The 17,799-nt window shown below is 41.7% G+C and overlaps 1 protein-coding gene across 1 annotated transcript in view; it reads right to left on the reverse strand.

Annotated features, from left to right (window-relative positions):
* Window positions 1–17,589, reverse strand: part of IL1RAP (interleukin 1 receptor accessory protein) — a 134,828-nt gene extending 117,239 nt beyond the window's left edge. The window contains 2 exon segments of the mRNA XM_020964737.2: window positions 14,462–14,526; window positions 17,476–17,589. Of these exon segments, the coding sequence (XP_020820396.1) occupies window positions 14,462–14,526; window positions 17,476–17,489 (79 nt within the window). The 5' untranslated portion in view covers window positions 17,490–17,589.
* Between the last annotated feature and the right edge of the window lie 210 nt (window positions 17,590–17,799).

Here is a 17,799-nt window from a genome sequence, read left to right on the forward strand (position 1 = left end):
GGAATTTGAACCCAGGTCCTGTGATTTCAGAAACTGAATTCATTAAACTGTATGATACTCTACATTCTTTTCCCATATCCTACCTTGGGACATATGGAGCACTCACCCAGACTAATCAGTGGCCCTGCCTCCAGCCTCTCCCCTCTTCAATGTGTCCTCCATACAACTGCCAATCAGGTACTCTGAAAGCACACCTCTGGCCATGCCACTTCTTTACTAAAAAATCTCCTTTTGGCTCCAATTACTTTTAGGATAAAATTCACCATCCCTAGGAGGATACGTCAAGCCCCTCATTGTCTGGCTTCTTTCTAAGTCCTTTCAGACACTGTGTCTTCCAGACTCACTGTCATGCTTAGGGTTCCCAGAATATGCTCTTACAGGATGTGCATTTATTCTTTGGCGTGGGTGTTCAACCACATAAGGAGTGCTCTTTCTCCTCCCCCCTGCCCCGTACAATGAACAGCTTCCTTCAAAGTAGAGCTCAAGTGACAATTCCTGCAGCAGACCTTTCCTGTCTCCTCCCATCCCCCTCCCAGCAGGTAGGTGGTCCTCTCTCCTTCCTGAAATTTTTTTTTTAACTTTGCCCATTCTTCACATTCATTTCTCTGTGTACAAGTTCTTTCTCCCCGGTAGAAATAAGTCCCATGCAGCCAGAGCCTCCTTCCTGTCTTTGTACCTGCAAATGACTTGCACAGCAACTGGTACATAATGGTGCTTTAAAACTGTTATTGGGGGCAGAGCCAAGATGGTGGAGTGAAATCAGTGACTTGCTTGAGCTCTCCCCCAAATCCCTCCAAATAGTCATAAAAAGTGGCTCTAAACAAATTCTGAAGCAGCAGAACCCACAAAAAGACAGAGTGAAACAAATTTCCAGCCCAAGACAACCTGGATGATTGATCAGAAAGGTGTATGGCACCGGGCTGGGAGCACAGCGCAGGGCAGCGTGGGCGCGCAGGCCACAGTAAACTTGAAGCAGGCCTCAGAGGACTGAATCATGGGCAGCTGTGTAGGTTTCCAGACTCCTCAATCCACCAATGCCAAAGACAACTTAGAAGGTCAGTGGGAAAAGTCTGTTTCTGTCAGTGGTCAGAGAGGAAGGCGGGGTGTCAGCTCCATTCCCCAAGAGCGTGCCCCGGGGGGGGAGGCAGCTGCTTCCCGAGCTTCTGGCCCACAGACTGAGGGGGAATCCAGTGGCTGATCAGAGAGGGACTGCAGGGATCTCTTTGCCAGTGCTGAGGCAGGAATCTCTTGCTTTGCCCGTGTGTGGGATCTGGGTCACAGCTCTGGGCATCAGTGCTGGGGTGAGGAGGAGCACTAGAGTGTGGTAGAGCTTGTAGTGGCTGTGGAGAGGAACCCCTCCTCACAGTTATGGGACAGAAAGGAATACCTGTGCTCACAGGTCAGGAAAGGAGTAAACACCTCGCCCCTTATCATACCACCTTGGAAGAACTGAAAATTTACAGGTCCCTACAAGTATCTCTGAAAACAGCTACACAAACCCCTGAAGCTCGGGACAGTACACTCTCCACATTGGAAGCAGACTCTTACCTTAACAAAGAGTTTAAAACTCAAGTAATTGGCTGGATCATGAGCAAGCACAAAAAGAGTCAGACTATATTATCTTACTTTGGTGAAAAGAAGATCAAAATATACAACCAGAAGAAGACAACAAAGTCAAAGCTCCTACATCCAAAGCCTCCAAGAAAAATATGAATCAGTCCCAGGCCTTGGAAGAGCTCAAAAGGGATTTTGAGAAGCAAGTAAGGGAAGTAGAGGAAAAACTGGGAAGAGAAATGAGAGTGATGCAAGAAAATCATGAAAAACAAGTCAACAGCTTGCTAAAGGAGACCCAAAAAAATACTGAAGAAAATAACACCTTAAAAAACAGCCTAACCCAAATGGCAAAAGAGGTCCAAAAAGCCAATGAGGAGAAAAATGCCCTAAAAAGAAAATTGGCCAAATGGAAAAGGAAGTCCAAAAGATTACTGAAGAAAATACTTCCTTAAAAATTAGAATAGAGCAATTGGAAGATAGTGACTTTATGAGAAATCAAGACACTGTAAAACAAATCCAAAAGAATGAAAAATTAGAAAACAATGTGAAATATCTCATTGGAAAAACAACTGACCTGGAAAATAGATCCAGGAGAGAGAATTTAAAAGTTATTGGACTATCTGAAAGCCATGATCAAAAACAGAGCCTAGACATCATCTTTTAAGAAATTATCAAGGAAAACTGCCCTGAATATTAGAACCAGAGGGCAAAATAGAAATTGAAAGAATCCACAGATCTCCTCCTGAAAGAGATCCCCAAAGGAAAACTCCTAGGAATATTGTAGCCAAATTCCAGAGTTCCCAGGTCAAGGAGAAAATATTACAAGCTGCCAGAAGGAAATAATTCAAGTACTTTGGAAACACAATCAGGATAACATAAGATTTAGCAGCTTCTACATTAAAGGACCACAGGGCATGAATATAATATTCCGGAGGACAAAGGAGATAGGATTACAACCAAGAATCACCCACCCAGCAAAACTGATTATAATCCTTCAGGGGAAAAAAATCATCATTCAGTGAAATAAAGGACTTTCAAGCATTCCTGATGAAAAGACCAGAGCTAACAGAAAATTTGACTTTCAAATACAGGACTCAGTGGAACATGAAGAGGTAAACAGGAAAGAGAAATCATAAGAGACTTATTAAGATTGAACTGTTTACATTCCTGCATGGAAAGATGATATTTTAACTCATGAGAACTTTGTCAGTATTAGGGTAGTTGAAGGAAAAAAATTGTATGTATGTATATATAGATAGATAGATAGAGGGCACAGGGTGAGTTGAAGATTAAGGGGTCATATCTGGAGAATAAAATTAAGGGATGAGAGAGGATGAGACTCGGAGAAGAAAGGGAGAGGTAGAATGGGGTAAATTATCTCACAAAAAAAAAGTCTCTCACAGTGGAGGGGAAACAGGGGAAGGTGAGAGGGAATGAGGGAATCTTATTCTCATAGAATTTTGCTGAAGGAGAGGATAACATACACATTCAATTGGGTATGGAAATCTGTCTTACCCTACAGGAAAATAGGGGGAGAAGGGGACAAGAGAGAAGGGGGTGATAGAGAGGAGGGCAGATTGGGAAAGGGGTAATCAGAAGCAAATACTTCTGAGGAGGGACAGGGTCAAAAGAAAGAATAGAATAAATGGGAGGGCAGGATAGGATTAAGGGAAACAGAGTTAGCTTTTCACAACATGTCTGCTATGGAAGTGTTTTGCATAACTGCACACGTATAACCTATATTGAGTTGCTTGCCTTTTCAATGAGGGTGGGTGGGGAGGGAGGAAAGGAGAAAATTTGGAAATCAAAGTTTTAAAAACACGTGTTAAAAAAATGTTTTCACATGCAACTGGGAAATAAGAAATACAGGAAATGGGGTACAGAAGTCTATCCTGCTCTACAGGGAAATAGAAGGGGAAGGGGATAAGAGAAGGGAGTGGGGAGAGATAGAAGGGAAGGCAGACCAGGGGAAAGGGTATTCAGAATGCATGCCATCTTGGGGTGGGGGGAGGGGTGAGAAATTTGGAACTCAAAAATTTGTGGAAGTGAATATTGAAAACTAAAAATAAATAAATTTATATTAAAAAACCAAAAATAAATAAAAAATAAAAAGTAAAAAAAAAATAATAAAACTTTTATTGGATTGTGACAGCCAGTCTATCAAGCATTTCCAGGGTGAGACGAGCCCCACCTGCATCTATGTGGGAACAGAATAGCTGGCCACGGTGGCCATAGAATTACCATCAGCTTTATGATGATGATGGCCAATAACACTTAGGTCCCCAATATGATAGTGTGGTCCACTCACAGCATCTGATGTGCCTCCAGGGCCCTCTATACTGAAGAGCAAGGCACATTACAAACCAACATCCCAACCTTGGCTGGGGAAACGTGTGAACAAGAATAGGACAAGAGCTGAAGTACAGACATCAAGGAGACTTTTGAAGAAAAACTACGTACATAGAATCAATCAAAGAAGAATTTACTAAATACACATATGCAAATGAACATGGACATCTAGGTGGTGCAGTGGATAGAGTGTTGGGCCTAGGGTCTGGAAGACTCATCCTCCTGAATTCAAATCTAGTCTCAGACACTTAGTAGCTGTGTGACCCTGGGCAAGTCACTTAACCCTATTTGCCCCAGTTTCCTTATCTGCAAAGTGAGCTGGAGGAGAAATAGCAAACCACTGCAGTAACTTTGTGAAGAAAACCCCAAAAGGTTCATGAAGAGTTAGACACAACTGAAATGAATGTGTAAGACAAGGCCAGGCACCATGCTAGCCCCTGGATAATAACTGGTATTCGCAGGTCACTAATGTCTGTAAAGTGCTCTATCATCATTTGAATTCCCACACCATCCAGTGAGATATATTTAATCCTATTTTCAGTTAAGTATGTTGAGGTTCAGATAAAAGCAACGACGTTTCCATAGTCACATTGCAAATTTGTGTTGCAGATAGGGTTTAAAACCAGGCCTCTCTTCACACCAAATTCATCCTCCTTCCACCACATGGTCTAATATCTAGGGTCAAACATTGAGACTGGAACAGACCTTAGAGATCACCCGGTTCAATCCATTAACTTTACAGTTGGGGAAGCTGAGGGAAGATTTAGGTGAGCTGCCCAGCATCACACAAATAAGTAGTAGAAGCTGGATTTAAACCCAAATCTTCCGACTCCAGTTGCAGGACTATAACATAACACAAGCCACTGTTCCATAGCACCTTCCCTTAGGCCAGCAATCAAAGGAGCCCTTTAAATAGGACCTTTGCACACTGCACAAGACCATCCACGTGCACTACCCATGCTCCCTGCTCCCACCTCCTTTTCACAGCGTGATTCACTCACAAGCACCCACCTTACATTTATTAAGCACCCTGCCTTAGGCATGGTGGTTACCAAGACAGGTGCAAAAATTAAGTTGTCCCTGCCCTGAAGAAACTGAAACTCTAAACCTAGTTGGGGGAGATAGCATACATACTTACATACATACATACACACAGACAGGTAGATAGATGGAGACAGTAGATGTTGATAATCATAAATAGATAGATAACATCTCTCTGTATCTGCGGCTATAGGTCTATCTATCTTTACTTGTTAAATGAACTCAGTCACCTTACAGTAGTGGGGCCCAGAGCTATAACAAGGAATTATTGTGCTTGGGGTAAGTACCATAAACAATGGAGCCCATGACAAGCCTCAGAAAATCTCTCCCTGAGTCCCAGCCCCACCACCTCTGCCATTTGCTATTTCTTTCCTTTTAGATATTTCAGAAACATGCCAAGATAAATGTTTTTGGACATTGTCTTGCTATGCTGTGCACAGGCCATCCCCAGTGCCCCAAATCTTCTCCTTCCTCCTCCGTCTCAAACTTCCTTGTTTCCTCCAACTTTCAGCTCATTTCCCCTCCAAAAGAAATCCTTTCTGTAGGACATGAAACTATAAATGCACTTGTGTATTCTGTATAGACAAATTTTATATGTGTAGGTTTGTGTACATACTCCTGAGTGTGTATGTACACGTATAGGCATAGCTAGATATACCTACACATACCATAAACTTGCTAAACACACACACACACAAACACACACACACACTATATACATAATACAAATTGTAGACTTATGTATGTATGATGTATGTATGTATATACAAACATACAAGCCTATACCTACATACTGATATATGCATGTTTTATACACACACACATGTATACACATACGTGGTCGCACACTCATGTATATATACAAATATACATATATACAAGTTATTTATATAGTGATTACATGTATATGTATATGCACACAGGTATATACCCATTCATCCATACATATGCATATACATACACATGTACACGTGCATATATATGCATGCTCAGACATATTACAAGTATACTCATATCTATTCACATGTATGCATACTTTCAGAGTACAAACTGGTTATATACAGACTCCATATATTTTTATCCACATGCTTATGTACATGGGTATGCAGTTATGAACTTGTACATTATATATGTGCATGTATGAATATATAGAATATGTATGAGATAACTATAAAGGAAGGCACTAGAATTTTTGGGGAAATAATTTTTGTAAAAGGGAGAAGGAGTTGAGCCTGGAAGGAAATGAGGGAATGAAAAAGGGAGCAAGAAGGACAGCATTCTGGGCTCTGGGGATGACCTGTGCAAGACATAGCGAGAAATGTTCATCAATGTGTTCCTTTGCATGTTTCTTAAATATCTAAAAGTAAAGAAATAGCACATGCAGGAGGCAGGGTTGGGGGCAGGGTCGAGATACAGATTTCCTGAGGCTTGTCCTGGGCTCCATTTGTTTATGGCATTTGCCGTAGGAACAGCAATTCATTGTTACAGCTCTGGGCCCCACTTCTGTTAGGTGAATGAGTTCATTTAGCAAGCATTCCTGGTAAGGTAATCAATATTTTAAAATGCACAGAACTAAACACAGAGCTATGTCTGGATGTTTGTTCCCTTCTGGAATAGGAGAATCAGGATTCGCATATTTGTTACTGCTGTCAAGCCAGCTTTGATAAGCAACACTTCAACTTTCTGACATGCTGTCAGGGAAACAGACCCAAAGTGAAACAGATATGAAGATAGAAATGTCTATTGCAGAAGAAGAAAATTGCATAGCATTGGTAATTTTACTGCAACACACACACACACATACACACACACACACACACACACACACACACACACACACACACACAAATACACCTTGCTGTCCAACAAGGTATTGCAAAGAGGGATTTGAGACCTGGCTGCAGAAAATATTTCAGTCTTCCCTGGAAAAGAAAAGGCAGTGTGTCATTGTTTGTTCTTCATTCTCTAAGAGGCCTGCAGCATCAGTATGGTGATGCCATGATTTGCAATTAAATTAGATTTAAGTGAGGGAGGGCTGTGAAGTCACTAGACTCATTCTTTCCTCTGGAACCATCTGGATCCAATGGAAATGTATAGATCAGAATGACTGGAGATCCTCCCCGCCGAAGATGCAGTGGGAGACCTTGGCCTTTTTAAGGTAAGGTTTTTGCCAGGTCTCAGCATGACTGAGCCAATGTTCTGGGCTCCACCCCTCTTAGGTGAATGAGTTCATTTGCCAAGTATTCCTGGTAAGGTAATCAATATTTTAAAATTCACAGACCTGAAGGCTGAGCTGTGCCTAGATGTGTTTCCTTCTCAAATGGGAGAATCAGGATTCACATATTTGTTACCACCGTGAAGCCAGCTTTGATAACTAATACTTCAACTTTCTGACATGCTGTCAAGGAAACAGGCCCAAAGAGAAACAGATATGAAGATGGAAATGTCTATTTCAGAAGAAGAAAATTCCATAGAATTGGTGATTTTACTGTAACACACACACACACACACACACACACACACACACACACGCACCCCCCCCCCGGTGAACCTTTGCTGTCCAACAGGGTATTGCAAAGAGTGATTTGAGCCCTGGTTGCAGAAAATATTTCAATCTTCCCTGAATAAGAAAAGGTGGGATGAGAAAGGAGGAGAAAGGGCTGAGTTGTTGCAGGACCACAACATCTTACTGTGAGGGCTTAGGAATGTTTGTCTTTAATGAAGACATTCCTGTCAAGCCTGGCAGGCCACTTCTCTTTGTTAGGTCTCACCTCCAACTCATTTTCCAAGGCAAAATGGAGACAGTCGTGTTTTATCACCTGTGCTGAAAAAGGTGAATCTTCCCATTGAGAAAATCTGAATGGCACACTACTGTTACCAAAGAGCTTCCTCTAGGGGATTCTGAAGTAAGAATGGGACCCTTTGCAACCTGAGAAAATTAAATGGGGCTGAATCAAGTGCTGTCAAGAAATAGTGGATAGAAAGCTGAACTTAAAGTCCAGAAGACTAGGGTTCAAATCTCACTTCTGACACTTGATAGCTGTGCAATCTTGGACAAGTCACTTAATCTCTCAATTCCTTAGTTTCTTTATTTGTTAAAAAAATGAGTTATTAGACTAAATGAACTCTAAATTCTGTTCCAATTTTAGATCCAGATCCTATGAATTGGATGATATATTCCTGTAATAAGATAATTCACATGATGGCAAAATAATACTCTCTAGTATTTTGAAAGTACCAGGTTAGATTTCTGATACAATAATCTAAGGAAAGTACTTTGCAGACCTTACAATTCCATGAAAACGTCGTGCTTAGCATAATTATTGTTGCTATCATTATTATTATTACTTCATTTTTTTTCTCATCTAGGTCGATGGTGTTCAATAAAAAGAAAAAGAGACAGGTCACTCTCCAATTATTATTCTTTTAGAGTGAACATTCTGAGAACTGTCATGAGAGAGGATAAAATGATGAATATTGAAAATGAATCCAAATATTGGCTTACAAGCTCAACTTATGCAGGTTCACCCATTATTATGGTTCATTTTCTTATGGGCCAGGGGATTGCTTTTGGTGTCAGACCACCTGCCTTCCATTCCCAGTGTTGCCACTGCTGCTCACTATCTGTAGACTTTGGGGTTAATGGCTTTGTTTCTCTGGGCCTTTGTTTTCTCATATGCATGAGGAAACTTTGACTAGATGATCTCAAAGTAAAATCTCTTTCAACTCCAATTAGGTTGGTTCTGTGCTGTTTTGATGAGTTTGTCTTCCCATAGTTGTTCTCTTCCTCAGGAGGTAAGTCAGTGGCACAAAGATTGTCTACTACAATGAAATGACCCATATTGAGTACCTTCATGTACAGAGATTTAGTGATTCCTTGGGGCAGGCACTTATGTTCTCTCACAGCCCATTCCCCCCATTTGCCCTGTTCCCCTTTCCACTTTATTTTCAGTAACAATGCTTCCCTTTTTCGCCTCCTTCCCGTTGGGAAGCCAAGTACAGACGCAGACACAATTCACCTCTTCATAACGATCGCAACTGAATCCTTGCCAGATGGGCTGTGGGGATTACCACATATTTCCTGCTTGTGGGGTGACTCAATGAGGATGGTATGAGAGCTCATCTTATTTAAGAAGTTCCATGCTCAGGATCCACGTTGGAGAGATGAGTCACAGCTCTTGAGTGGAAAGCTCCCTTTCCAGAACTAAACAGGAAGAAGGTTTTCCTCAGTCAAACCACAGATAAGTTCATTAAGAAACACACTTTCCAGCACTGTCTTTGTGATTGCATTCATTGGTGAGACACCAGTGTCTCCAACTTCTTGGCAGCCTCATTGCCCTCCAAATGATGGCATTGAGCTTCTCTGTGGGGACGTGGGGAAGACAAGAGGATTGGATGAGAGAGTTGGGAAAGTGAGCAGGTGGGTCTCTGATGTGAGCCGATGGTGTTTCCATGACATATAGTAAGCTTTGCCAAGATTCTAAGAAGAAACATGCCACGGGTGAGAGTAAGTCAGCAATATAGTTGTCTAAAGAGATAACCACCCACTGTCCAGCTGTCATGGTCACCTGCTCCTCAACGGTGGGGGCTTCAAGATACGGGGGAGGTGAATCATGAAAGGAGTGCCTGCCAAGTGAGGATGACGTCACTCCTCTAATGAGAGCTGGTAGGATCTGAGGTGGCTAAAGTGGAAGCATATTCATTCGATGATGGAAATCACCATTAAAAAAAATAAGGATGGTCTTTCCCCCAGGCAGCCTAAAATCTACCTTACCTTTCATGATGAAATCTTCACATTTTGGGGAAATCCCTTGGTTTAAGTTAATTACATGAGATATGACTAAGAAACTGATAAAATGTTAGAATTGAAAGGAAAGTCAGAGACCAGCCAGCTCAATCTCTGCCAGAGTAGGAATCCTCTTGATAATATGTCCAGCAAGTGGCTGTCCACCTTCCATGTGACAGTGCCTAGTGAAAGGAAACAAGCACTCCCTCCCAAATGAAGGGGATTTTTTTATATATCTACCTGAAATTGGCCACATTTTCACTTTCTGTTCTGTTGTTAGTTCTGCCCTCTGGGGCCAAGCAGAACAAAACTAATCCCTTCCCTACATGACAGTGCTGCAAATAATCAAAGACATTTATCATATCCTCTCTATGACATCTCTTCCAGGTTAGCTCATTCTGTTACTCAGAGGAAATGGCCATGATGCATTACTCGGTCTCTTCTGCACCCTCCAGATCCATAATGTAACTCATAATGTGTGCCCCACCCCCTGAAGTGAACATAATACTTCATATATGGTTTGATAATGTCAAAGTAAAAGAGAACCACCATTACTCTCTGTCTGTAGTCTTTCTGCCTGTTGTAATTTAGCACAAGGTAAACTAGACCAGGAACCATTTCTGTTTGTCTGTTTGGTAGTGATGGACCCTTTGGGCAATATGGTGAAGACTATGGACCCTTTCTCAGAACAATGGTTGTAAATAAGTGATGGAAATGCTAAATTTCAGTTAGAAGTTAATGAAAATTAAAATGTATTTTTTTCCATCTAAATTTATAGACTCCCCCCAAAATAAATCTACCCACAGACACTTTGAGAGACATTGACCACCAGGTGACCTAGACTATAGCACTATTTCCCCTATTGATCTCCCTGAAGCACTCCCTCTCCTACAAACCCTTCACACAGGTGGCCAAAACACTTCCCCTAAAACACAGGTCTGATCCTATCACTCTTCCCTACCCCCCCCATCTACTCAGGAAACTCCAAAGGTTACCTGTCGCCTTCAAACTAAAATAAAATCTGCTTTTTTTGACTTAGGAAGCTATTGGTCCTTCTCTGCCTTTCCAAGGTGTATGTTTTCTTACACTTTATTACACAGCACACACTCTACAATCCAGCTAAATTCTCCTACTTGCTACTCTCACTCAGAAAACTGTCTCCTTTCTCTGAGCTTCCATTGACTGTCCCATGGGTATGGAATTCTCTCACTTCTCACCACTTTGCAAAGACAGTTCTGTCTGGTTACAATTTCACAGAAAAAGATGCCTCTCCTCGGATAAGCTCATCACTTCTAATCTCATCACTATGCTTCCAATTCAAGCCTGGCTACTGCCTTGATTAGCGTCTCTCCCTCTCTAATTGGAGTGCTAGAGGGTAGAAAACCAAACAGGACTTCCTTTTTTACCCTAAGCATCTCCTCCTGGTTTTAGATCTATAGAACAAGATAGCCTCCCTTTAACCTTCCTCCTTTTCAGTATCCTTTTGAATATTTACTTCCTCCCATTAGATTGTAAACTACTTGAGGGCAGGGACTGTCCCTCTTTGTATTATTTGTATCCCCAGAGTTTAACATAGTTCATGGCATATTGTAGGCACTTAATGTTTATTGAATTGAATTAAATTGGTTTTCTTAGCTTTAGTCAGAAATCAATTTAAACCCCACCTTCTGCAGGAAGCCTATCCTTGTGTCCCCGCCCCCCCAATCCCTGCCTCTCTGAGATGGTAGCCACCTAACTCAGTACATATCTTCTGTGGATCAAAGACTTCCCTATCAGTGTCTGAGTGCAGTTATACTTGCTGCCTTTCTTGGTATCCCTAGCACTTAGTATAGTGTCTGATATATCCCAAGTGCTTAGTAAATGCTTCTGTATTCGTTGGTTCATTGATATGGGCATTTTTTTTGTCTAGGCAATAGGTTTAAGTGACTTTCCCAGGGTCACACAGCTAGCAAGTGTCAAGTATCTGAAGCCAGATTTAAACTCAGATCTTCCGGACTCCAAAGCCAGTGCTCTATCCACTGTGCCACCTGGCTGTCCCAACATAATCTATTTTTGCCTTACACATAACATCACCAAGTTATGTTAAGCTAGTAGGCCACTAAAGCCCTCTGACTTTTTAGAAAATGTGTATTTAGCTGTGGATCCCCAAGTTATGCTCATGTTTTATAAATCCAATTCCCAAGTGTAAGATCTGACATGGATCCTTTGTGAAATCCTGAGTTGTAGACCCCTGGGGATTCCTTAATATCTAGGTCAAAGATTTCCAAGGTGGCTTTCCTATCTAATATTATAAATAGTTCCAAAAGGGTCAACATAAGGCACACAGGCTCAGGGAGGACCCAGATGTTTCTCCCATACAGAACAGCCTCCACCAAGAGAGTGAGGGAGAAGGGATAAGGGCAGGAAATCAAATGAATATACCTTCCTCTCAAAGCTAGAAACTCCATCTGCATAGTATCAAGTATTCGTTTTTTTAATGGGTCCATCCTACAGTGAGAATGAGACTCGACAGAAGGCAACTTATCTATGGAGCGTTACAATGACACCCCTGAGATACTAAAAGAGGGGAAGGAAGGTGTTCAGCACAGTGCATCAATCCAGGGAGGAACGATGAGAAAACATTGCCAAGGGTTGCAGAGAATGAGAAATACCGGAAGGATTGTTCCTGATTCATGGAAGAAAATATTCAGCCTAATAACATTGTAAAGCTTTCAAAATCCAGTAATCCAAAAGACTTTGTTAATCTGGAGTCACCCTTAAGGTTCCCCCACCAAAGACAACCATCATAGCCCAAACATCTGAAGGATGGCTCTTCACCAACAGAACATGTATCTGGAGGGAATGGGTGGAATGAGGGAAATATGGAAGGAAAACATCTCCTATGGGAAATTGCTCAGGGTGGGGCAGGAAGATAAACTAAGCCGCCATGCAAAGGAAAGAACAAATGTAGATGGGATGCGAAGCCAGGTGGATCAGCTTCAAGGATGCTCAAGCCAGTATGTCAGCCACCATGAGGGAGTGAATGAAATGGAGACATCATTTCACAGATTCCGAGAGGAAAAGGTCAAAGGTCTCTGATAGTCATTCGTAAGCCAACTACAATTAGCAAAATTTATAGACATACTAGCCAGAATACCAATGAGTCATCAACAAAGAATCCTAAAACAGGACACCATGGATTAGACCAAAAAAAAAATGAAAGTTAATGACAAAGAGGATATGAATATACATGTTTCAACTAACAGAGGTTGCTCCCGTGGATGGGATGGCTGTGCCATATTAAAAAGGCAAAGGGTAAGGAGAATGATGTATGGACCTTGATTAGGGCTCAAAAATTCTCCATGGGAGACAATGACTGTGGGTGAATTACTATAACATAGCATAGCCATCTCCACACTCCAAGTATCAGAGGTATCTTAATGCCATACTGTGAGAAGTAAATGATTACGCTTTCATATATGGAAATTGAGAGAAAAAGTAGCTCAGGGGTTATGGAACCCACTGGAGGTGGTTGAAGCTGCTTGTTGGGTTGAGGAGGCTGGAAGTAGGAAAAAGATTGAGCTTTTCTTGGAGCGTGCATGCGTAATAGGCTCATTAATACTAACTTCTCCACCCAGAAGGTAGCAATAGCACAGAGCTAGGCAGTTTTTACATGTTATGGGGAGGAGGGCCATATTAAGAAGTGGGAGTATCAAGAAGATTGTAACTGGAAAGAGCAGGGACCTATCCCATCTCTGAAGGAGGGACAAGAAAAAACTAACTCCATAAATTGCTTGCTCTAGAATCTGTGGGTGTGGGTGTCCTTTTCCTTTTTGGGGGGAGCATCACGGACCCAATTCTTTTACAAGAACCATAAATAAATAAGCTTCCCATTGCTCATTTCAGTTTGAGATTTGTTTCTTAAAAGAGGACAGAACTCGGCATGGTATGTTACTAGGGGAGCAGCGAGTGGCTGCTAACCCCACCAAGGAGTGATTGAACCACCTTTCTCACAATACCAAATAATGATCACTGCACTACCAGGGAAGTTGTCCACACTGGAAGGAGGGAGCAACCACAAGCACCAGGAATTTGTCCAGAAGCCAAATGCCCTCTAGTCTATCCTCTAGTGAATGAGTTCTCCTAGAGAATCTGTGTGGCAGAGTTACTGGAAGGAGAGAACCCTAACACTTAGGCTATGAGCTATGCCTTATTTGGAGATACAGCCTTTATCTCTTGGTAGCCATCAGGAGAGTTACCATTGGCAGTCTGCGGAATGGCTGCTGTGACCCTTGCCAGGCCTTGCCCAAGGGCTTAGACTTTTGGGAACCATTGAGGAGCACTGAGAATGTCTCTCCTCCAAGAACAATGCTTTCTACTCACACAGGGTAAAGACAATTGTGAACCACACCGATTAATTAGCATGCGCCCTCAATATCTGGAACTGTCCTGGTCTTTGTTCACCTACTTGGCTCCAGTGTAAGCACTGAAGGTGGGCAGGTTAATGGGGAGAAGCATCTGCAGTTCACAAGTCTTTGGCCCTGGTACTGGACACAGTTTGTATCATTAGTTTTTAACACAGTTCCTGGCACATAGTAGGTTCTTAATAAATGATTGACTGATTAACACTGAATTTGCAAGAAGGCAAGTCCCTCTAAAAAGATCCTGTAGTCACACAGGAAAATGGCAAGCCTATGCTGGTCACCTACTTCTTTCCATGTTAGAAAAAAGGTCCAGAAGTGGGACACTTACCCGAGGCAGTTCTTTGGGGGATGCCAGGAAGCATGAGCAATATAGAGAGCCAGAACAGTTCCATCCTGTCAATATAAGCACAGAAGGAATGTCCTCATTAGTCTCAAGTTCTTCAAAAGCATCTGTCCTGCCCTTAGTCTTCCAATTTCAGACAGCCAAACCAGAAACTTTCCCTTCTTTCCATTTTTTCTGGCTTTTTTCCAAATGTAACCATAGCCTAGAGACAGACACTTTTCTTCAGTGATGAATGGAGTGTCTCAAAATCCCGAATCCACAAGTTTTTGGGAAGCCAAATTCACTCAACATTTACATTAAATGGAAATGAATAAACCTTCAGCTCAACACCCCCCCCCTTTTCTTTTCTTTCCTCATTAGAAAGGAATGTTGGTGAGAGAGGAATTCAATTTCTATGATCTTTATCCTCTCTGTAGCTAGAGTGGCCTGTCAGTATGAACAGTGCCAAGGCCATCTGGGACATGGGCCATAGGACCAAAGGCCTGAGGCACTGACCAGTTCTAAGCAATATATGCAACCTCCCTGGCCTTCACACTGAGTGGAACAACGGAACTCTCTCAAGACCCGAACATTAAAATCAAGGCAATTTCGACTCCTTTCCAACTTTCTCTTGGAGAACTGTAACCAAGTCAACATCATCTTTGCCTCTGGAAAGTATCCGTAGTTCCCAGAGATTCTGTGAAATTTCCTGAAATTCAACTCTTTTTTTCTGTCCACCTCCCTCAGACAGGTGTGGTCTTCCCCTTTAGAATATAAATCAGCGAAGGCAGTGATTGTCTCAATTTTGTGTTTGTAGACTAGTCCTTAGAATAGAGTTTTGCATGAAGGAAAATCTTAATAAATATGAATTCATTACATTCCAAACAAAAAGATATCACCACCCCTTCTATATGGAAAATTCCTATTTCAATATGTTTGCTATGCCTCCTCAATAACGTAGCTAATATGATAGACTTAGAAATACTTCAGTTCAAATTACGTACAGGAAATTACATGGCCTCAAATCTAAAACATTCATATAAAATAATCTTGTGAACCTTCCATTTTATACTCTCACTCTCACCAATATATTTCTAGTTGTGGTGTGGATTCTTCACGAAGAATGAGTTGGGTGTTCCTCAACTTACAAATAAATGCCTGAGCTGCAAACACCTGACATGTGAAAATGACTGGTTTTGCACACTGCTTCTTCTCCCCTATCTATTCCAAGGTCCTTCGGCTATAGCATATGTCCGGTTTTCAAGAGCGCACAACCCAGCTGTTGCGCATCAACATGTTCCTCTGATGTTCATGATGGCTAACCGAATGTTTCTTACTGATTAGAGGAATGCCGTGGTCCTCCTTTTCCCTCAAAACTCTTATTGTGTTATTAATGCTCACAACTCTTAATTCTAGTCTTCTCCAAAGACCTTCTTTTTTTCTCACGTTAAATTCTTGACCAGTTACCATAGAAAATATTTCTTCATCTCCCCACTATTTATAAGCCAATGAGCAATTCTAATCATGGCTAATAATTTTCAGAGGTTAATTAGTCATACACCTGTCTCAAGGAAGAGAAAATGAATAAGATTTTAAAGGAAATTAGATGCCATAATGAAACTGGGTCAGCAACATGTTAAGCCCTTGAAAAGACTCATGAGCATCCTTTTTAATACCTAGCTAAAGCTCCACCTACTCTCTAACCATCAAGCATCACCTTCTAGAGGCTATTTCACCATGCTGAGCCAGTTACCTACCTCATCAGTTAAATGGGAGTGATTATGTCTATTATATCTGCTTCATATGGTGTTGTGAAGAACAAATGAAATTGTAAAATTGAGGTGTTTGCAAACTTTAAACCACGATAGAAGCATAAGTTGTCATTATCATCATCACCTTCATCACTATCATCATCGTCATCATCATCAACCGTCGGTCCATCCCCAGTCCTCCCCAGAGACACTCAGCCCCATAGACAGGGCTTCACAATGAAGTACTGCCTTTCTTTGTCATTGCCCTCAAAGGGATGTTTTTCCTAATAACTCAATGGCCAAAAGAAAGCTTTCCAAGTCATGAATAAAAACAAAAATAATAGCAATAATTTGCCTCCCCATGGTGCTTTGAGATTGACACAAGCCCTCTTCAGGAGACATAGCAGCCCAGAAATCTCCTGCCCACATTCATAAAACACTGAACTATCTCCTGCTTATGTCAGAATAACTATGCTCCCTGGGCAGCTGCATTTCAACCCCAAGCCTGAGGCACCATGGAATACACTAGTCTCTCCAACTGTTTTTGGATCAAAAAAAAGGACCATACTCCTGTATCTGCCAACACCTCCCACCTCTACATTTTCACAGTTTGCCTACTGTGTGCTTTTGAATTCGTCAGGACACACTCCAAAGACATTTTCATTACTGTGATGAATGGCCTTAATTGCTACCCCCAAGAGTTACTGAATGATGCTGAGGGGAGAAAAGAAAAGCACAATTAGACCTGGGGAGAAGCTTTAGATAATTAATGCGTATAAGCACATACTCTCATACACGTACAGTTACTCCCCCTAGGGGATCAATTACAATAAAACGGATAGGTCTTGGCTTCCCTGGACAAACCAAATGAGGTCAAGTTAGTGTGGGCAAACTGAACATTGCTAGACGTTCAGACATTGTTTTTTTCAAACATTAAAAATCCATGCGTACTTCCTCTAGGTACACCTTTACACAAGGGGTCATGGTGAGTGTTTAATAAATGCCTGTTGATTGACTACCTAATGGAATGAGTCGGGAGTACCATAGGGAGTCTATTGAAAACCTGGCAGAGATCAAAATGCCTTGCTATTACTCAATTCAATTCAATAAATCATGTCTTAGGCACTTCCCATAGGAACAAAAAAGTGAAAGCATTCCTGCCCTCAGCTGAGCTCCCATTCTAATGGGGTACCAAATGTGCCCAAAAAATAAATTCAAAGTGAATGTAAATTAAATGCAACGTAACTTCACAAAGGAGAAAAGACTTACAAGTTAGAACCCATGGAAAGGCTCCGAAGGAAGCTGCATTGAAGACTCAGCAGTAGAAAGCTGGGGATTCTAGGATGTGTAGGTGAGGAAGAAGGTCACTCCAGTCATAGGCTGGGTAAGTGAAATGGGGCCACCTTTTCAAAGCCAGTGTAGATGGAACCTAAGGGGCACAGCAGATAGAGTACCGGGCCTGTAGTCAAGACAAACTGAGTTCAAGACAAGTCTTAAACTCTACTCTGGACAAGAGACTAACATGGTTTCTGGACAGGTTGCTTAATCTCTGCCTGCCTTACTTTCCTCAATTATAAAATGGGGGTGATAACA

This window comes from Phascolarctos cinereus, unplaced genomic scaffold, assembly GCF_003287225.1.
Source record: "Phascolarctos cinereus isolate Bilbo 61053 unplaced genomic scaffold, phaCin_HiC Scaffold_7;HRSCAF=346, whole genome shotgun sequence".
NCBI classification, from domain to species: domain Eukaryota; kingdom Metazoa; phylum Chordata; class Mammalia; order Diprotodontia; family Phascolarctidae; genus Phascolarctos; species Phascolarctos cinereus.